We start from the raw sequence: 22,883 nt of genomic DNA, 5'->3' as shown, positions 1-22,883 counted from the left end.
AAGTAATAACCACAGCTAGTTATAATATACTGTTAACAGACTCAAAAGTCAGAAGTTGAATCTGAGCAAATTCTTCAGTTGTGAGTAGACGGAAGTGCTGGCCAGCTGTTCCACAGCCCCTTTCAACAGGAGCACAGTGGGAAACTGAGTGCTCAGGACACCACTCGCCACAGGAAGAGAAGCAACTCCAAATACCACTGCAGGTGACAAGGAAAGCCCTTTACTTAGTCATCTGCTGTAGAACCAGCCAGCCTTTTTTGTTTTGTTTGTTTTTGTTTTTGTTTTTTCAAGACAGGGTTTCTCTGTGTAGTTTTGATGCCTGTCCTGGATCTCGCTCTGTAGACCAGGCTGGCCTCGAACTCACAGAGATCTGCCTGGCTCTGCCTCCCGAGTGCGGGGGATTAAAGTCGTGCACCACCACTGCCCGGCAGCCAGCCAGCCTCTTAAAGAGTTGTTTCACCAGCACATCCACTTTAGAAGAATCACCAAATCAGGAGAAATATGCATATCACATAGAAAAGAAATTTTTCATTCATTTTTGCAGTGCTGGGAATGAAACCCAAGGCCTCTTGCACACTCTACCACTGAGCTATATCCCTAGCCCTCTCAAATAATTCTAACTTAAAATTAACCTTCTAAACTATACAGGTATATTTCAGGAAATAATTTAGCATATTGTTAAATAACATACTTTCAAGTTATTTTCAATGTATGTATTATAAATTAAAAGGGTCACCTTTTTCTTCAGAGGTAAATCCTGATGCAGCCTCAACTTTTTCAAGTATTTTCCTCAGTTTCATAATTTTTGTGGCACACACATATCCATATCTACGTTGATAAAAATGAATTAATTGACACTGGCACAGTGAGTTATATGACACATCTTAATAATCAAATACTTCTCATACAATTATAACATGTTAAGCCAACAACAGATATGGCATTTATTTTTAAGAATATGATTGTAGGCTTCTTACAGAACTTTGAAAAGTCAAAGTCTGAGAACCAGAATTGTTCCCAGATCCTATTAAACACCTCAAAAATGACTACCATGTACCAATACAATTCTGAACTTTTTGTCTGTTTGTTTCGAGACAGGGATTCTCTGTGTAGATTTGGTGCCTGTCCTGGATCTTGCTCTGTAGACCAGAGATCTTGCTCCATACCTCGAACTCACAGAGATTCATCTGGCTCTGCCTCCCGAGTGCTGGGATTAAAGGCATGTGCCAGCACCGCCTGGTCAATTCTGAACTTTTTTTACAGACTTTTATTTTTTTTTTAATATTTATTAAAAAGATTTATTTATTTATTTATTATTTATTTATTATTTATTTATTTATTTATTTATTTATTATACAGTGTAATGTCTGCATGTATCCTGCAGGCAGAAGAGGGCACCAGATCTCCTTACAGATGGTTGTGAGCCACCATGTGGTTGCTGGGAATTGAACTCAGGACCTCTGGAAAAGCAGCCAGTGTTCTTAACCGCTGAGTCATCTCTCAGCCCCAATTATGAACTTTTTAAAAGACTTGGCGAATGATTTTTAAATGGCATTTGCTTATTATATTAAAATATTTATTTTACAAAACAAGATGTCCAAATTTTAGCAAGTCCTTTTAATATGCAGGATAAGAGACATGGAAAAGGGAATTGATGATACTAAAAATCTATAAAGTCTTACCCAGTCAACGTAAGTACCACATTCTCTTGACTACAGGAGACTATGGTCTTAAAAGAGCAAGTCAGACCCAGCTAATCACACCATGTACCTGCTTTTTAGAGTGACTATTCACTCACTTGTTAGCTCTTTGCAATCAGCATACACTAAACACCTACCACTTATGTAATGATATATGTAGGGCACCAGGAATACAAAGGGAGAAGATTAAAAAAACAAAACAACAACAAAAACAAACAAAACAGGGTCTCTGCCTGTGGGAAGCTTCTAATAGAGAAAGCAAAACCTCTATCCAAACAACAGATACAAAGTTTGCAGACACAAGAAATGTATCTCAAATCTCTGGGCTCAATTGATCTTGCCTTAGCCTCTTAAGCTATCAAGTGCTGGAATTACAGGTGTATACCACCATGCCTGGCAAGATGCATCTTGGTTTCATAGGCCATCCGGAACTCTTTCTTGCTGTAGAGTGGGTAACAAAGTATGATAACTATGATTCTGGACTGGTTGGGCAATAGCATGCAAAGAACACTTACCGATAGACTTAGTGTTCTAAAAAGAAGGCAGGCTGTGATAGCATGCCTTGTAGTTAAGATTTGACCTGTACTAGTGTCATTTACATAGGGAAAGAAAATCTCGAAGTTTAAAATTTGTATAAGACAAATTAACTAATGTGAAAATCAAAGCACGTAATTAAAGGATAAGGTATTTGATTACAAAATTAAAGAAAAAGTATCTAGAGAAATTTGTTCTCTTTTAATTTACTTTCTTAGTTATATGACATAACTTTATTTCCATATTTTGTTCTTTCTTAAATATATTAATTTTTATTTTCATTGTTAAGAAAAGTATATCACAAAATTTCAATTGATCATAACTGGACTTAAAACTGTACAGTTGTTTTCTATGTTCCTATCTGTTTCATGATCATTGGCTAACCTAACTCTTCATCGTGTAAATGTCTTGTGATGTTATCACACATCAGCACTATGTATCAAAGTCTTCCTTCCCACATGATCTTCTGTAGTATTTACAACTCACCTTAGTAGAGGAGTAGAGGAAGACCTAAATACAATCTTTTAAACAAACAAAACACCATATTACTTTAATACACCTCATCGGTTTCTAGTGCAGAGTGTCATTACTAACTTGTAATGCATGATACCAAATGGTTCACATCATTTTACAGAATGCACTAAGTTCTATACACTGTCCAGACTTAAGAAAGAAATAAACAGAAGAAGAGTAAAGGTTTTAAAAAGTTGGTATTTCATGAGAACTAATTTCTGTTCTTTCTTTCTTTACTATATGGGCCCAGAGCATAAATTAATTACTATACAAGAAAACAGCAAAAAGAACACCAACTAAAAACAAAACACGTGTCTTCTACTTACATTCTCAGAGGATTAACTATCTCTGTCCTTAGTAGCTCTTGAGTCTCACTATAATACTCTACATCATTCTTTTCTTTGGGTCTAAGTAACACAGTGTCCAGGGCAGAACTAAAAGCAAATAAGCTGCAAAATAAAAAGAACATTTTCCCTCATGTTATAAACACAATAATATTTGAGAAAGATTCTTAAAGGAGTCAGAAAGGAAAAAGAACAGGGTAGGGAACCACTGGCATAAGAACCCATCAGACAGCACAGGCTGTGTTCAGTTGTTTCTGCCCAGAGACCCTGAAGGTCCAGACCAGAAACACCAAGACTACACCACACACGTGAAGGATAAAAACATGCCAGGGAATGGTAAGAAAGAAATTTGTTTGCATAAGCCAAGAGAGGCCTGGAAGTCAGTCACACAGAGACAACATGGGTAGAAAGTTAGAGATCACTAGTCAGGGCAAATCCACATAAACACATAAGATATGTGTTTCCTTAAAATAACTTGTGAGTGACAAGCAACAAAAAATTGCTAGGATCAAAGAAAATAAAATTTGACTAAAATAAATTTTTATCAGGAAATCTAAGGAATATTGTAGTAATGTTATAAGGTCTGTTTGTTTAATCAAAAGTATTCCACCAACAGAAGACCCACCACCTTTATTCTGTTCTCTACTTTTAAAATTCTACCATCCATGCTAACTTCCTGCCTCTTGGGGTAGAGAGCCAGCAGAGCCACTTAGTTTAACTGGCAGTGCACAGTCCTTAAGGCTCTCTATTCTTGGTTCAAGCTTCAGAGCCTAATGACCCTTGTCATATTAACTTGCTCCACTTTAAGAAAAACTACACAAAGGAGAGGAACAGTGATCCCATAGAAAATGATTTTGAATATAAAGAATTTTTATGATCCTCTCGATATACTAAAACATGCAGCACACAATGCCATAGCTGACTGCAGGTTCCTTGGCATACAGGCAATCATACTACACTGGAGGCAGATGTCCTTAGAGTATCTGTTCACAGGGACCACTGCTCCTACTCATTATTCACTGCAGTGTTTTATATTAGTGCTGTGGATCTAGGATTAGGATATGAAATTCTTTAGCTACCAAGGACCAAATCTGGTCCCTAACTCTGTTAGTTTCTCTACTCAAAGGCACCTGGCACCTTCTTTCACATACACACACCTACCTGTCTCCCCTCTCCCACCACCCAGCACCATCTACACACACACACACACACACACACACACACACCTACCTATCCCCTCCCTGCCACAGCACTATCTACACACATACACACACACCTACCTGTCCCCCTCCCCCCACAGCACTATACACACACACACACACACACTAACACCTACCTGTCCCCTTCCTCCCCACAGCACTATCTACATACACACACACACACACACACACACACACACACACACACATCTACCTGTCCCCTCCTCCCCACAGCACTACACACACACACACACACACACACACACACACCCCTACCTATCCCCTCCCTGTCACAGCACTATCTACACACATATACACACACCTACCTGTTCCCCTCCCCCCACAGCACTATACACACACACACACACTTACACCTACCTGTCCCCTTCCTCCCCACAGCACTATCTACACACACACACACACACACACACCTGTCTCCCTCCCACACACAGCACCATCTACATACATACACATACCTACCTTTCTCCCACCTCCCCGACACAGTACTATCTACACCTACTGCAGAAAACAGGAACTCACCAGAATAAAGTTGAGTCTAAGTAACAAGAATTGTAATGGCCCTGGATGCCTTTTTTCTTTCCAATCATTATCTCTAAACCTTCCTTTTCCATTCTTGGTGGAGTATTTTCTTCTACTACTTCACTTAAGTAGCCTCCAAATGCTGAAAAGATAAAAAAATGAAAATAATTATTTTAAACCATGATATTATATATTCATATACATGTACATATATGTATCATTTAAAGTATATTTTGGTATACTCTGCAATTTTTTTTTACTTTAGTTAACTGCCATTTATCTAGGGTTATAAAAAGGCCATTATTCACTTTCAACATCACTCCCTTCATACAGAATTTAGAAAACTAAGTCAATTAAGCACCCATCAAATAAATATTTTGTTACTTGTCCAAAATATTTCATTTTCAAGCATAAAAAGAAAACAAAATTTCCAAGGCACTTTTCAACATTTAGAAAAATGTCTTTCATAAAGATGGTTTCTCTATTTTCTCTTGCATGACTCTCACTATTGCTCAGAACTGGGAAAGGCCAGCATCAGCAAGCTAGTGACAAGTACTGAGAAGAATAGTCCTTCATCTGTCAAGCTGACTATACTCCCAGAATGTATCAGATTTCTTCATAGGATATCCTGATAAAGTATTTTAAAAAGATGGTGAGGGGGAAGTAATGCTAAAAGGGCCACATTTCATTTCTACCACCAATACTGCCAAAAATTAAATGTCCATAATCAAAGAAGAGAAGAAAAAGCAAACCACTACTTTTCCCTCTTTAGATCCTAAACACTTTCCCTGACTTCAACGTATCTCCTCTTAGGACAACTTTCTTATGTACCAAGTAACAATCTTTACCAACTTAGAAACCTGACATTCATTGGCAAGTGAATCATTTCAACACTGTCATCCTCAGATACTCAAAGGCATCATGAACAGTCATTCCAGATAGGTAAATAAATTAAAAGTATCCAAATACCTAAAGAATTACACCTTTCAATCTGATTAGGAACAGGCTGCAAGGACGCAAACCTAGAGTCTGGTCTGCAGCTCTTCAGTTTCACGAACAGCGCCTTCTTCAGGGCACAGGTGAAGTAGCGCGTGCCCCTGAAAGTTCCATCAGTACAGCCTGCACATTCATCTTCCTGAAAAAGAAAGGCTTTGGTATGTGTTACATGGCACCTCACAAATAAAGCAGAGAAGAACTATCGAGTTTTCACTTTCTCTGAATTCCTTTTTCAAATCCGTACTGCACAGAAGAGCAAAAGGGACTGACTGACTGGCCCTCAGCTAGTGGTTTAAGAAAACAATTCTTCAGCTCACCAGGAAGTACTTGATACATTTCCTTTCAAAATAGGCACTTAGAACTTCCCTGTTTACTGATTTGCCCTGAGCTATTTCAGAAGTATTAAAATCAAGGGGCAGGAGTAGGTAAATTATCTAGTTCCTCACCAGCAAGAAAAAAATTGAAAACCATATTTAGGTAGTAGCTGTTTATTCAAGTTCCCCCTCCTGCTTATGAAATATCACACAATATGATTTTCTAATATTCAAAGATAAACCTTCCCCTCTCCCAAAGACCTCCAAATATGATGGTGAGCTTTAAAGTCAGTCCCATCCCTGAACTGACTGCTACGGGAAGAGGCTAAGGAACGAGGAGAAAGCTGGTGACAGAATGCTTTCTTTGCTGCCTCTGTTTGCACATGGAGGCTAAATAGTGCAGCCTCAACATCAGTCTATTCCTTGATCACAGACACACATGAGGAATGAGGGGGCCAGAAGCCTGAGGAATGCCAAGAGTGAAGTCAAGCAACACTGTAGAAAATGTTTCCTCTACTACTGGCTTTTTTTTTTTCCCCTTTTTTTGACAAATAAAATGATTTCCCAAAAATTATCTAATAGGGGGAAAACCTAGACAAAACCTCATGAAGAAAAGTTGTAGATTTTAGATCAAAATAAATTACCAGTTCCAGTCCAGCTAGCACGTCACTCAGCCCTGGAGGCTGGCCAATCCAACGGATAACCCCATAGAACGGGGGGTTCTCTTTCACTTCAGCTAGCGAGCCCACCTCCAGACCGTGTGCATTACCAGAAGAGATGGGCAAGGGTGGGCTCTCCTGGACAGGTGTGCTGTTCAGCTCCCCCATCACAGACTGTACTGACAATGACAGTGGGCTGTGAGCAATGCTGCCATTGGTATTGGGCATCTTTGTCAGGCTGAAGGGTAAAGAGTGAAATCTGTTCTCGCTGGATAAGGAGTTCATGGAAGGAGGTTGCGGTGGAGATGATGAATGTCCATAGTCTGGAGACAGCTCTGTAAGTGACTTTGCAGGGTCTTCTGCAACTATGAAAAATTGTCCTTAATTAGAAAAAGTTGTTCAAGAACACTAAATATGCCTGCGTCTCTAAAAACAATCCAAAGCTCTAGTCTAACTGACCACATGACCCCTCTGCAAGTCTGCTCACAACACTGTAAACACACTGGCTCTGAATAATGTTCTTGTTTCTCTTCTTTACCTCCAAACGTGTCTCAGTAATCTGGCACCCAATTGCTCATCTATGCCTGCTCAGTATCACATATGTTATATTCTTTGTCCATAATATGATTAAGTTAGAAATTAATATGAACATATACAAAAAGTTAACTAACAATTCTAAATAACTCATGGATCAAAGAAAAAAAATAAGTTTTAAAAATAAAGAAAAAAGACACTGGGTGTGGTGGCATACACCTTTAATCCCAGTACTGGGGAGGCAGAGGCAGCCTGTGAGTTCAAGGCCAGCCTGGTCTACAGACTGAGTTCCAGGATAGGCTCCAAAGCTACACAGGGAAACCCTGTCTTGAAAAACCATAAAGGGAGGCAGGGAGGGAGGGAGGGAGGGGAGGGGAGGGGAGGGGAGGAGGGAGGGGAGGGGAGGGGAGGGAAGGGGAGGGGAGGGGAGGGAGAAGGAAGGAAAGAGGGGAGGGAAGAAGGAAGGAAAGAAAGAGAGAGAGAAGAGAGAGAGAAAGAGAAGAGAGAGAAGAAAGAAAAGAAAAGAAAAGAGAGGGAAGGAAAAGAGAGAGAAGGAAAGAGAGAGAAAAGAAATCAAAGAATAAAGAACATTTGTGGAATACAGGTAAGTAATGTTTTTAAAAGAAAATGATTGACAGCTTATTTTAGAAAAAAATAAAAAGCTAGGTATTAATTAACTTACATATAACTTGGTATATCAGAAAGACAAAACAAAAAGAGAACAAAGATTAATGAAAGAGGGGGGAAAAAAAGAATTAAAAAGCTTAAGTCAAAATAAAACCAAGAAATAACTAAAGAAAACAAACTTCCAGTAAAGAAAACAGCCAAAAGTTGTGACTAATGCAGCTGGCAGGCAGACACTGCTTCTCAGCAGAAAGAATGACCTTTTTAATAGTGTTGAGGTAATCAATAAGACATATGTTTAAAAACATTAGGGGCTGGAGAGATAGCTCAGCAGTTAAGAGAGCTGACAGGTCTTTCAGACACCTGTGTTTGGTTCCTAGCACTCACATGGCAGCTCACAACTGCCTGTCACTTCAGTTCCAGTGGATCTGATTCCTTCCTCTAGCCTCTGTGGGCTCCTGCATACATGGGGTACACATGAACTCACACAAGTGCAAGCACACACACACATTAAATAAAAAAAAAAAAATTAAGCTGGAACTAGGAATATACTAGGAGCTTTCAGGGCAAGTGTGAGGCCCTAAGTTCAGGTCCTAGCATGGCAAAGCAAAACCAAACAATAACAACAGACCAATAAACCAGAATCTTATTCATACTCTGCAAAAGTCAGATCCAGATAGCATAAAAAATGTGACTGGCAAATGTGTCTAGAATACAATATAGAACAATGTTCTTTATGACTTCGAGGAAGAGTAATTAGATGTAAACCCGTAAGGGGAAATGACAAATAGCATTTGACAAATAGTTGGTTAAAATTAAGAACCTGTTCATGAAAGGGGGCTGTAGCTGAGAGTGGCCTTGAGCCAAAGGAGATAACTTCAATAAATGGGGGGGGGGGGGTAAAAAGATATGAAAAGGTAATTCACAGAAGAAACTCGAGTAACCAATAAACCAATGAGAAGATCCTTGCCCTTACTAGTAAACAGGTTAAGTGAATACCCAAACCAACATGAGATGTCATTTCAAAAGCTATGGGTCTTAGACGTACTCTCATCCTTTGTCCGAGAATCTTCTCTTTGTAGTGAGCAGAGGTGAGTGCAGGCTGGTGGATACCTACCACACTTAGAGTACACAACTGCTGAGTATTCGGCCTTAAACAGGACACTTATACACCTCCTTAAGGCTCAAGGAATAGTGCGGAAGAGAGTGGAGAAGAGAATGAAAGAGAGGGGCTGGAGAGATGGCTTGGTGGTTAAGAGCACTCATTGTTCTTCTGAAGGTACTGAGTTCAACTCCCAGCAATCATATGGTAGTTCACAGCCGTCTGATACCCTCTTCTAGTGTGCAGATGTACATGCAAAGCATCCATATACATTAAAAAATAAATAAATAGCTGGAAGAAAAATGATCTTTTTTTTTTAATTTGAAACAGGGTACTATGTAGCTTAGGCTATCCTCCAAATTCCTATATAGTCAAGGCTATCCTTGAACTCCTCTACTTCCCAAATGCTGAAATTACAAGCGTGAACCATCATATCCAGTTTTCCATGTAAGTCTTTTAAGACAAATATTATTTCAAGAAATTATTGAACAATACATCAGATTCTAGTATATCAAGAAGTTATGAATATTCTAGTTGTGGTAGTTTGAATGAGAATGGTCCCCACAGGTTCATATATTTGAATGCTTAGTCACCATGGAGTACAATTGTTTGAGAAGAACAAGGGTTAGGAGGTGTGGCCTTACTGGAAAAGGTCTGTCACTTTGGGTGTCACTGTGGGTGGGCTTTGAGGTTTCAAAAGCCCATACCAGCCCCAGTCTCGTTTTCTCTGTCTGCTGCCTACAGATTAGGATGTAACAGTCTCAGCTACTGTCCCAGTGTCATGACTGTATGTTTCCCACCATGATGATTATGGACTAACCCTCTAAAAGCACAAGTAAGCCCCAGTTAAATGATTTCTTTTAAAAGAGCTGCCTTGGTCATGGTGTCTCTTCATAGCATAGAACAGTAACTAAGATACTAGTACAATACGGAATTTGTACTAATAAAAAGAGAGATGAAATTCCAGCATAAATTGGAAGAATCAACACTGTCTAGATTATGACAGCCTCTATCTCCATTAGCTCCTTTGTCTTAGGAATCAATCAGCATCTTGGAAAGCATCTGTGAAGCTGCTTGGAATGACAGGGCATGATCACTCTTGTTTGCATCATCCTGGATGGTCCCCCGTGCACATCCAGAGACCAGCAGTAACTGGAGAGGCCAAAGTCCTACTAGGCACTCTCCAGAAGTTAGAGAGCTGAGAGTTGGTAGTATAGACCACTCCTAACCAAAGTAACCCACCAGAAGACAGGCCACCTAAAGGAATGCCATTTAGACACACGTCCTACTGTGAGCATGGGTGAATTCTTGAGAGAGATGGCCATGCTGCCTATGCTCATAGAACTTACCTCACTCAGTGCAGGAATCAGATGTGGAGAATACCACCCGAGCCACTTTCTGTGTAAGGATATATGTCATGCAACTGCAGATTTTTACTGTGTGTTTTAGCCTATAACTGAATCGATGTGGTAAGTAGTCATCATAGAGACTTACAATACTACAAATCCATGTCTTCATTAAGTCCTTCAACATTTCGATCCCTGCCCCCTCTCATTGTTATTCAAAGAACTTGAATCCTCCTGTGTAAAGACAACCTACAAATGTATTTCTCTAGCTCTTACTTCTCTTCCACGCTATAAACCTATACATTCAACTGTCTACTTAATGATTCACTTCTGGGAAGCTTTAAGGGACCCTCTAATGAAAGATGTTCAAAATCAAATTCATCACCTACTTCCTGCCACCTAAGTACATGATCCAGAAAACCAAGGGTCACCACTGGTATGTCTTTCTTCTACAACTATTGCATTCAATCTACCTATAACTCCTTTCAGTTCAACTCTCAATATCCCTTTATATCAATTTACTTCTATCTATTCCCCCAAGTCTTATCTCAGAAATTATAATCAGTTACTGGGCCCTATAACAGCCTTCAGTGGCATCCACTTATTACATTCACTTCAGTCTACTGTCTGCCTATACCAGAATGCCATTTCCAAAAGGCAAACCTTGTTATGGCACTCTTTACTAAAATTTGTTCAGTGGCTCTCCATTTCCTTTCAGAGGGTTATAAATAGGCTGCATATAGCCTGACCCGGTTGGCTGTTCCCTTCATCCTTTGGATCTTTCTAGTCTACTAGGCTCCATTCTTCTCAGAGGTCCTTATATATGCTATTTCCACGGTTTAGCATTTGACATTCCTCTTGTTGCACCGTTTCCCTGGTGTCCTAGTTAGTTTTCTGTCAACCTGACACAAAGCAGAGTCATTTGGGAAGAAGCACCTCAATTGAGACAATTACTCCATCACATTACAGCCTACAGGTAAGCCTGTAGAGCATTTTCTTGATTAATGATTAATGTTGGAGGGCCCAGCCCACTGTGGGCAGTGCCACCCCAGGCAGGTGGTCCTGAGTTGTATAAGAAAGCAAATTAACAAGCATTAGGAACAAGCCAATAAGCAGCGTTCCTCTATGGCTTCCGCTTCAGATCCTACCTCCAGGTTCCTGCCTTGAGTTCCGGCCCTGACATACCTCAGTGATGCAATGTCACCTGGAAGCAGGAGATGAAATGAACCCTCTCTTCCATAAGTTGTTTTATAACAACACAAGAGACCTGACTGCCCTGTGACCTCTCTAGCACCAAGGCCTGTCACTGCACTCATCAGCCCTGCAATGCTACATAGCTGTGTCTGATGACTGTCTATCTTAACAATTCGACTACAACTTCAACCAGGGCAAGGGCTGTATCTATTTTATTCTGTCGCAGTAACCTGAGAATGTCTCAATAACTATTTGCTGAACAGATGAAGGAAATGAATACATGAGAGGAAAATATGTCTAAGAAACAAGGAAAGGTGGTGTATTTTAAAGGAAGTAAGATAGGAAAGTCTTTAAATGAGTCACTTCATTTCGAGAAACCTTTGATCCTAAGCAGACATATTAAGAGATAAGAACAGACTACTGGGCGTAGTGGCACATTTTTAATTCCAGCACTCAGGAGGCAGAGGCAGGTGGATCTCTGTGAGTTTGAGGCCAGCCTGGTCTACAGAGCAAGTTCCAGGACAGCCAGGACTATTATACAGAGAAACCCTGTCTCATAAAAAAAAAAAAAAAAAAAAAAAAAAAAAAAAAAAAAAAGAAAGAAAGAAAGAAAAGAAAGAAAGAAAGAAAGAAAGGAAAACCAGACTACTAACACATTTCAAATGCATACTCAACCCTAACAGCAGTGTAGTTTAAACTATGTTTACATTTAGTTCAGCAATATTGGCATATTAGCAACGATCTATTCATAGTTTCCACAAATTACAAATATTGATGAAAAAGCCTTTTTCCTTACATATTAAACAGAGGGAATCATTATAAAGAAGACTAAAATTATAGATTACCTTCATCAATGTACCATGGATTTTTGGATTTGGATTGTTGTTGTGAATCAACAGATGACCCATTTAAGTTATAAAATAATTCAGATCTGCTTCTACTTCCAGGGTCTGAGGTAGATCCTATGGAACAAGAAAAATTCCTTTTTTAAAAAGCCAGTATGTTATAAAAAGGCATTTTATAAATAAATTAATATGCATATGGTATACCAACTGCTCAAACAACTCATATACATACATATTTTATTGTTGTCTTCAGTTTTAAAAGTTTAGTAGTCAACACAGAAGAGAGCAGGAGCAAGTTAAAGCCTGGTCATTTTTATATTAAATCTCTAAGAAACCATTCTAGTGGGCAGTAGTAATGCATGCCTTTAATCCCAGCACTTAGGAGGCAGAGACAGGCAGATCTGAGTTCAAAGCCAGCCTGGTCTAAGCAAGGACACCAAGGACTATGCAGAGAAACTCGGACTTGGGGAAAAAAAAAAAAGAAATCATTCCATGTAGTCTATTTCTCAATGACACCTCCGCTATTTTCATTTGATGAAACTACTAGCTCACAAATTTAACCTATATCTGCAACTATAGTCGAGTGCAGCTGGACGTCATACCATATAACAGTGGTTCTCAACCTTTAATGCTATGACCCTTTAATACAGTTCCTCATACTGTTGTGACCCCCAACCATAAAGTTATTTTCATTGCTACTTCATAATTGTAATTTTGCTACTGTTATGAATTGTAATATAAATATCTGTGTGTTCTAATGGTCTTAAGCAACCCCAGTAAAAGGGTCATTCAGGGGTCACAACTCACATGATGAGAACCCCTGCCATATAAGGACATTTCAGTCAACAAAAGAACAAACATGCAGCAGTGTTACAGAGCCCCAATTTGCACAAAGTTTTGTGAAGTGCATTCTATGATGGTCACAGAAAACACAACTGCCTAATGATGCACTTCTCAGAACGCATCCCATTATTAAGTGACTCATGATTATAATTCCCCTTCATAATCTTCAAATGCTATAATACAAACTCATGAACAAATTAAGTTAAAAAAAATTCAGGTTTAGGGTGTGTGTGTGGCTCAGTAGTAGAGTCCTGGGTTAGTTTGTGTAAGGTGCTAAATTTGATCCCAGCACCAAAAAAAAAAAAAAAAAAAAAAAAAAAAAAAAAAAAAGAGTACCTTCAGTGTCTGGAGCAATACCTGAGTAGTAAAGTACTTGCCTAGCCATGTATAAGGTTCTGTTGGCTTTGATCCCCAACATTACAAAAGAAATAATTTAAATTTTTTTTAGATTTACTACATAAACATCTTAGAATTTTATTAATAAAATTTCTAGTTTTTTGCAGTTTCAGGAAACGGACTCTTGGGGGACCTCTGGAGCAGCAGGCCCTGTGCCCTGGGTGGGGATGCAGTGGAATATCTAGCCTGTGTCTGTCAATGGCCCCAGCAATTCAGCCAGTGACCCAGGTGACTAGTGGTAGTCCCCCACCCCCCCCCACCCCCCCTCAGGAGATGGCATGTTCAGCTCAAGCCAAGACTGTGATGCCCAAAGGTGAGAAGCCAGATGACTTCAAGTCTGGCATCTCTCATGCACTGCTCAAGCTGGAGATGAACTCAGATCTCAAGGTGCAGTTAGGGAACTCAATATCACCACAGTCAAGGAAATTGAAGTTGACAGTGGTCATTAAGCCATCATATTTTTAGTACCAGTTCCTCAGCTGAAATCTTTTCAGAAAATTCAAGTCTGGCTAGTACATGAATTAGAGAAAAAGTTTAGTGGGAAACATGGAATCTTCATTGCTCAGAGGAGGATTCTGCCCAAGCCAACTCAGAAAAGTTCTACAAAAATGCCCAGAAGCTGCACCCTGACACAGCAGTGCTCAGACGCCATCCTTGAGGACTTGATCTTCCCAAGTAAAACTGCAGGTAAGAGGATCCCTGGGAATGGATGGCAGCCAGCTCTTGACGGTTCATTTAGACAAAGCTGGAATACAGGTCGAAACTTTTTCTGGTGTATATAAGAAGCTCACAGGCAAGAGTGTTAATTTGGAATTCCCAGAGTTTCAGTTGTAAAGAAAATAAGTGAATAAAGTGTCATTCATAGTGAAAAATAAAGAATAAAATTTCTTGAATTCCACAAGTCTGAAAAAATGAAGTATCATAAGTCCTCACAAATTAGATTTATTGTAAGACAAATTATACCGGAGATTAATTATGTGGGTCTTGATAACTAGATGTTATGCAAGTTGACTTCTAAAATGCTAAATAAAAGGCCAGGCAGTGGTGACACACGCCTTTAATCCCAGCATTCAGGAGGCAGAGCCAGGCAGATCTCTGTGAGTTTGAGGCCAGCCTGATCTACAGAGCGAGATCTAGTATAGGCACCAAAACTACACTGAGAAACCTTGTCTCAGAAAAAAACAAAAAACAAAAAACAAGCAAACAACAAAAAAATGCTAAATAAAAATGCATTTCTCTCCAGAAACTTTCCCATGGTAGATGTAGAGAACACATAACTCTCTTTCTGTTAGTTTCCACATATCTCATAGGTTATAACAGCGTTTCTCAACCTATAGGCAGCAACCCCTTTGGGAGTCACATATCAGACATCCCGCATATCAGATATTTACATTATGATTCATAGCAATAGCAAAATTACAGTTATGAAGGAGCAACGATGGTTGGGAGTCACCACAACATGAGGAACTGTATTAAAGGGTCACAGCATTTTGAAGGTTGAGAACCATTGGTTTATAGGGTGATTGGTAAATAAGAAGAAATTATACCTGCATCACAGATATAAACACTTCTCTGTCTCTGTATTAACTACAAAGACACACCTCATTGGTGATTAGTAGGAATTCCACAACTCATACTGAAGCCAATTGTTTTTCAATTTAAAGCAAAAAGCTCTGCACCTCATAGCTTAACTCATACCTTATGTGGTACTCCTGTAGCCAGCTACTCAGAAAGCTAAGACAGAGGACCATTACCTGAGTTCAGAAGTCAGCATAGGAAACTTAAGACCCTCATCCACAAACAAGAAATCTATAGCTTTTTTTATATTTGAGAGTAGTGATCTTATGGTATCTTTTCTGTGTATGTGATTTCTCTCTCTCTCTCTCTCTCTCTCTCTCTCTCTCTCTCTCTCTCTCTCTCTCTCTCTCTCTGAAGAGAGTCTCTGTTGGCCTGAAATTTGCCAATTAAGACAGGCAGACTGGCTGGCTAGAAATAGCTAGCAAGTCTCAGGAATCTCCATGTCTCCATGTCCCTAGTATTAGGTCCAAAGGAAACTCTTAATTTTCCCAACTCCAAAAGGCAGTCTTGGACTATAGGAGGATTTCTGGTGGTTAGATAAAAGCCAGCACTCCTTAGGAACTTGTGACGCCAGTTCCTCTCTACCAAAAGGAGCCATTTCCCTAATCACTGGCAGAAGAGACAAATGGTTAGCTATAGTGTCTAGTAGAATACCAAAGTCCATGCTGGCCTCCTGGCTCCCTCACTATCACAGGTACCTGTCACACATTTCTCAGCCCATGCTAGCATCCTAGCTTTTCTCACCTCGACCCCAACCCTAAACTCCCTCCAGCTCATGGACTTCCCTGCCCCCAGCTACCCACTGTTCTCCACATAAAGGCAACATTTCCCCTGCCCCCACTACTCTCACTATTCTTGCAGACAGCCCTGGTCATACCCAGTCTGCTTCTCTTTCTCTCTGCTCTGGACTCTTACAGATGCCCCTGAAGGTTCATTCTCCCTCCCTCCCTCCCTCTCTCTCTCTCCCACCCACTCACCCACCCCCACCTCTCTCTGTACAGGGTTTCTCTGTATAGCCTTGGCTGTCCTGGAACTTGCTTTGTAAACCAGGCTGGGCCTGGAACTCAGTGCTGGGATTAAGAGCATGTGCCACTACCAGCTATTCTCTCTCTTATCCATAATAAAAAACTCCCCCCACAACTCATGAGGTAGTCATTTTGATGGCTTCTTCATACTCACTTATAATCATGTATATAAAATTTTAGTTTACATAAAATGTCTGAACAAATTATATGTATATACATACACATGCATAATAGCTTATTTAACATCTAAGAAAATCAGATTATCAGGTAAACTACCGAGAACGGCATACCTGTAACCTTTGGTTTATTATGACTAGATGAACCTTTGTCACCAACACCTCTTGACATGAAGGCAAGTTTGGGAGGTCTCCTCTCCTGTGTCATGCTATCTGAAACAGTAAACATACCTTTTAAATAAATTCATATGGAAGATAAATAGTTTAGCAATTAATGACAATAGCATAAACAAAACAAAGAAATCTTTTCCAAGAACAAAAAAGAGGCACAATTTTTATAGTCTTACAGATTCTCTCTCTCCTTTTTTTTGGGGGGGGGCGGGGGAGAGGCAGGGTTTCTCTGTATAATAACCCTGGCTGTCCTGGAACTCACTTTGTAGACCAGGCTGGCCTCAAACTCACAGAGATCTACCTGTCTCTGCCTCCCAAGTGCTGGGATTAAAGGCATTCACTGCCACCACCACCAGCTAACACATTCTCTTTAAAGATTCAAAAGTACTAAAAAGTAATTTCTCAGGGAAAAAAAACATCAACACTGTACTTAAAAATGTAATTTCTACAAGAAAATACACTCCTCAGTTATCTAAATGCTTTAAATTTTGAAAAGTTAGTCAGATGCAGTCAATTTTATTTGATGTTTTAAAAAGCTTTAAAGAAAACCTTATTCATAATTTTTGTTGCATTTTCCACATCAGCATGCCCAGCACAGCCTACATATTACAAAGTGTTTTACACTTAAGCAATTATGGAAGATGATGAAATAAATAAAGATGGACAATTTATTTACTGGAAAAACCAGAATCTTTACGTGCTAACGTGTCTGGCTAATCTCTAAGCGATGTGATATACTAAACTGATTTGATAAAACTTTTTGTGCCACTCTCGTGAGTATCTTGAATTAATGTATTTCACAGAACACAGCTTGATAAAAACCTGGGAAGGAGACAGATCAGAGTTAGGAACGCACGCACGCAGTAGTAAATATGTTTCCACTTTTAAACACACAACATTAAGAACAACACAGATATGTATACAAACAAATGTAAACAGGAAAAACAATTACATACAAATCAATGATGCAGAAAGCAGAGACACACAACTAAATTTTTGAAGGAAGTTTCACTTCAAAGCACAAATAACAAAAAATTTTGGCAAATTTCTTTAGATTAAAAGATCTTCCTAAACCTCAAAGCCTGGTAACATTCATGACACTCATAAACACTGATCAAATAAACACAGAAGAGTCAAGGTGAAAGGTTGCCCTCAGGAAGTTCAACAGCACATCCATGAACTGCAACACGATGCTGAGGAGCCATACCTGATAAAGCTGTTATCATCAAAAAACGGTATCACCCACAGTGGAATTTTGAGGACAGAAAGAAAAATAGGAAAATTTTTATATTTAAAACACAGAAAAGGCCACTTAAAATAAAATAGGGAGTCATACTGAATTAATTGTATGTAAATAATGTTTGATATCTTTTTTCCATGGTTGGATAAGGAGGGAAATATATATTAAACTATATGTCTTAAACACTTCAAAATACGATCAAATGGAATACTGAGATATCATTTCAATTGAAAATATACTGACTAACCATAATTTTTAAAGATGATATAATGAAAGAAATACTAAAAATGTTTTTATGACATTACCATTCAGATATCTACAAATGTCATCTATGACAGTTTTGTAGGAAAAATAACTCTTTATCATTGGAGGAAGGTTCCAAATTATAGCATATAAGCTGACTAAAAATAACTAATGCCCACTATCAATTGTAACTAAGAGTATGTAATTCCATTTCAAAAGAGACCACCAACCATACGGATACCACAATATATGTATATACACAGATTGAATCATTGTAACAAATGCTGCCAAGGGTCCTTCCTTTGTAAGCTATAAAGAGGGCCAAGCAAATTAGGCTGAAATGGATGAGACATGATACCAACTCTGTTCATGATGGAGGTGATTTTCCAAGTTCTAGGAGTAGGAAACCTGCAGTTATCCTTCCACCAAAGACTTTGGGGGATAGAGTCAAACATCAACCTTTTGAGGAATAGAACATCCCAAAAAGATTCCATACAGTGAGAAGGGTCACACAGCACATCTATTTTGTCCAAAACAATAATACAATAAACATTCCCTAATATTTTGTCAAACCTATGTTTATAATCCAAAAATCACTTGGATCATAAAGCAAATTTGGCTTAATGGGCTTAAATTTGAAGAGCTTACTAATATAGGGATGTAGTGAACAGGGTGAAGAATAAATTTAACAGACAATTTATAAAATTGAAATTATCATGATTAAAGATATTCGAGGAAATAAGGTAAGTCAACCCAACAGCACACCAAAATGTACACAGCAATCCTATTCATAATAACTAAGAGCTGAAAACAATTTATTCTATAGAACAGATAAACCGGAGGTACATAAAATTGTGAGCTGGAGATATAGGTCAGTGGTAGAGCACTTCCCAGCATGCTCAAAGCCCTGGGTTCAATCCCTGCACCGAAACAAAACAAAACTTCTAAGGGATCATTTCTAGAGTTCACTAAAAATGTGGTCTATTAATACAATGTACTACTACATAGCAATAAAGTGAAGCAAACCACTGCTACACACAACAGGAACACTGTGCTGAGCAGAAGAAACCAAGTATACACAACACACACAGCAGGACTACATTCAAAATGATAAGCTAGGAACTTAGTCATTACTCTTGTTGGATCTGTAAGAAAAGGGTCTTTTGGAGATTCTTGGGTTGAAATTCTTAACAATAAGAGAGTGAACAAGCTATTCAAACCAAACAAAATGTCTATAAATTTGAATAGCCCTTTAAATTGAGAGTTGTTTAAAATGATGTACTGCTCAGCATCATCGGTCACAGAACACAATTCAAACCCAAATGAGAATTTAACATGTACAAAAAAAATGGGGGTATTAGAAAACCTGATGCCAGGTATGCTATGCATAGCAATTATCTAAAAAATCTCTGTAAGATTGGATGACTAATCAGAATAAATATTTTAGATAATTGTATATAATAATTGTATCTGCATGGAATCTTACAGGTAACATCAGAGTTACCTGATGAGCTCTGGTACCTCAAACCATTCTTCCTTTGGGCTCTGTCTCCTATGACCAGAAGTCATGCCTATATAGAAGAAATTCCAGAACAGGCAACTTGGAGAGACAGAAAGCAGATTCACAGTTGCCAGGATCTAGAGGGAAACTACTACTGGACATGGGTAACAGGGTTTCTATCTAGGATGGCAAAAACAGTCCTTGAGCTAGATGATAGCAATAGATGTACAACACCCTAAAGGCACTTAAGAGCTAGATGATAGCAATAGATGTACAACACCCTAAAGGCACTTAACATTGATGAATTATGCTTTAATAGAGTAACAGCACTGATATATGAATTATATTTCATGTTTTAAAACTAAGAAAAACTTCCAAATATAGAACTAAGTAAAAGTTGTTGGACTTAATCCCAAAAGTAAACCATGTGAAGAAGATAAGACAAAGTAGAAACTAGGAGAAAATATTTGCGAACCATATGCAACAAAGGGCTAGTGTCTATATTTTTTAAATTGATATAACTCAACAATAAAATAGCAAGTAACCCAATTAGAACCTGGCCAAAACAGATAAAAATATATTTTACTGAAGAATATAAATAAATGACATAATCTCATGAAAAGATGTTCAATATCATGAGCAATCAAGGAAACAACACTACAATGAACTATTAACCACAAATTTCTCAGAATAGCTAACATGAAAAGCAGCTACACTGGTAAGGAAAAACTGGATCGATCATTCATATATTTCCAGTGGTCATGTGACACCAGACAGTCATGCTGTAAAATAGTGTTCTAATCAGTTTCTTTAAAAGCTTACTATAAATAGTGGTACCTTGTGTGGGTAGACCAAGTTCCTTTCAGAAGTCATAGGTTATTAAATGAAAATCCCAGTGCCAAGGGTGTGAGCTACTTCCATTTGAGTTGCTGATCAGGAAGGTGCCTTCAGTCCCTAAAATAGCACAGGCAATCGCCGCTACTGGTGGTTGCCCACCAGATTTAGATGATAAAACTTTATTGCTGAAGATACCATATGCCCTGGTCACAGAGCATACAGAAATCAAACTGGAACTGAGCTGTGACCTTCCTCTCTGCTAACTATTCCTCCTAGTGCAGAAAATGTAATGCAGGCTGCTAGGGGGAAACTATAATCAATAGTCTTATTCCGCTGTTTACCCTGTATGTAACAACACTGACTGGCCATGCAAGATGAGCTCACTAATACAACAGCAAGTCTATTATGGGGTAACAAATAGTTTCCTGATTAGGTCTGGAGCCTACTCTACAGGAGGGAACTCACATCTCATACTGTAAAATTAATCAAAAGTACTTGGTTAAGGGGGTCATAAGACTTGGTGCAGAAACTACTGCTGTTGCTTTGTTAAATGGACAAGATGTGACTCATAAATTGTCTTCTAAGTAATTTATGTTTATGCCCACAGTGTTGTAGTCAGAGAAGCTTCCTTTTGCAGTGGTAAAAAAAAAAAAAATACTGAGAAGAAATGGCTGCTGAATGTCCAACCACAAATGGGACATATATATATAATGTTGACTTTCAGGTTGCTGTACTCTTGAACTTATAGCAGCTATGATACCTTGCATAAGATGTGCATGAGATTGGCCTGTCATAGAAGGGAAGACTCATGGGATCCCACCCTTCCTAAGGATTTATACATAGTCAGTGGTTCATAGGAGAGGGAGAGACATTTTTTCTCCCAATGGTATAGCCACAGGTAAGGCACACATGTTCCTATAGCAACCCTAAAGAAACTCATTAAGTCACACACACACACACAAAAGACATTAAGCTGGACAGTTGTGGTGCATGCCTTAAATCTCAGCACTTGGGAGACAGAGGCAGGCGGATCTCTGTGAGTTCAAGGCCAGACTGGTCTACAGAGCAAATTCCAGGATAGGCTCCAAAAGCTACATGGAAAAATCCTGTCTCGAAAAACCAAAAAAAAAAAAAGCAAGACTAATAGGATTACCAGGGGTGAGAGGGGTCAAAAGAGGGTTGAAATGTCATTACATGTATGAAAATATTATTATGCATAATTAATACTCACTAATAGAATATTCTTTAAAATAACATATAATCTACAACTACACAAAGGAAAATTATACATTTTCTACCAGAAAAATGAAGATTTGCATTCACCCAAATCCTGGCATACAACGTTCATTGTATTGTAAAGCATTGCCCAAATTAAAAGTACTTCAATGGGTACTCAATAAATGAACATTACACTAAAAATAAGGAGTATCTTAGCAATTAAAAGGATTCCTGCTACAAAAGACCACTGACACAACATGGATAAATCTCCAGAGAATTATGCTGAGATAAAGAGCCAATCAAAAACTATGTCCTTTATAATTCCATCTAACTTTCCTGAAAGTATAAACTGAGAGAAACTAAGAATGGCTGGCAGTTGCAGATGCTCCCTCCCCAGCAGCTACTAAATGCCAATAGTGCTTCAGCTCAGTGATGGGGTTTCATACCCACTACCCCCTCCATCCATGCTGGGATTTGTCTGGCTTGAGGCTGTACAGGTCGTGTGCATGACATCACAATTCCTGTAAGATTATGTATACATCCAGAAAATTCTGTTTTCTTGAAGTCGACCTCTACCTCTGGCTCTTTTAATCTTTCTGCCCTCTCTTCTGCAAAGTTCCCTGTGCCTTGGTGGGATGGGTATAAATGTATGTTCCTACTTAAGGCTAAGCATTCCTTCTCTCACTCTTTGCACCTTGACCAGCTGAGAGTCTCTGTCTCTGTATGGTCATCTATTGCAGGAAGAAACTTCTCTCATGATGGTTGAGATGTACTGTTCTATGGCTATGTATCAATTATACTGCAACAAAACTGTTACCCTTTTTAAAGGACATTAACTATGAAGACATGCAACACACCAAAAGAGAGAGAGAGAGAGAGAGAGAGAGAGAGAGAGAGAGAGAGAGAGAGAGAGAGAGAGAGAGAGAGAGAGAGAGAAAGATCAAAAAAGATACAATAGAAAATTATGAGCTTGGGGTCAGCCTCAGGAGGGAAGGTTCAAATGACTTCCTTTTCAAACTGCTGTGAATATGTACATACTGTGTAGTCTAAGTTGTTGTTGTTAATTGCATTATACTCTTAACTTTAACAACTAAAAGACAGACACAGAGCTCAATGCATTACTTTAAATGCATTACTTTAGGGGTGTCACAAGTTGTCATGCTATATCACAGCCTGGATGTGCTGTCACAGCAGACTTGTTAATGCTTTGG

At 38.8% G+C, this 22,883-nt stretch overlaps 1 protein-coding gene and 1 pseudogene across 1 annotated transcript in view; one reads left to right on the top strand and one right to left on the bottom strand.

The window, feature by feature from the left end:
• The window catches only part of Cyld (CYLD lysine 63 deubiquitinase), a 67,939-nt gene that overhangs the window by 27,233 nt on the left and 17,823 nt on the right, over positions 1–22,883 (bottom strand). Inside the window, exons 5-12 of the mRNA XM_037206076.1 lie at positions 17,841–17,849; positions 16,577–16,675; positions 12,445–12,561; positions 6,785–7,164; positions 5,800–5,965; positions 4,831–4,972; positions 3,074–3,196; positions 737–828 (exon numbers count right to left, since the gene is read on the bottom strand). Of these exons, the coding sequence (XP_037061971.1) occupies positions 737–828; positions 3,074–3,196; positions 4,831–4,972; positions 5,800–5,965; positions 6,785–7,164; positions 12,445–12,561; positions 16,577–16,675; positions 17,841–17,849 (1,128 nt within the window). The remainder of the gene's footprint in view (positions 1–736; positions 829–3,073; positions 3,197–4,830; positions 4,973–5,799; positions 5,966–6,784; positions 7,165–12,444; positions 12,562–16,576; positions 16,676–17,840; positions 17,850–22,883) is intronic.
• On the top strand, positions 13,763–14,774 carry LOC114708495 (annotated as a pseudogene).

This window comes from Peromyscus leucopus, chromosome 5 (assembly GCF_004664715.2).
Source record: "Peromyscus leucopus breed LL Stock chromosome 5, UCI_PerLeu_2.1, whole genome shotgun sequence".
Lineage (NCBI taxonomy): Eukaryota > Metazoa > Chordata > Mammalia > Rodentia > Cricetidae > Peromyscus > Peromyscus leucopus.
The sequence above is the reverse complement of the archived record's forward strand: the minus strand, read 5'-3'. Positions and strand labels throughout refer to the sequence as shown.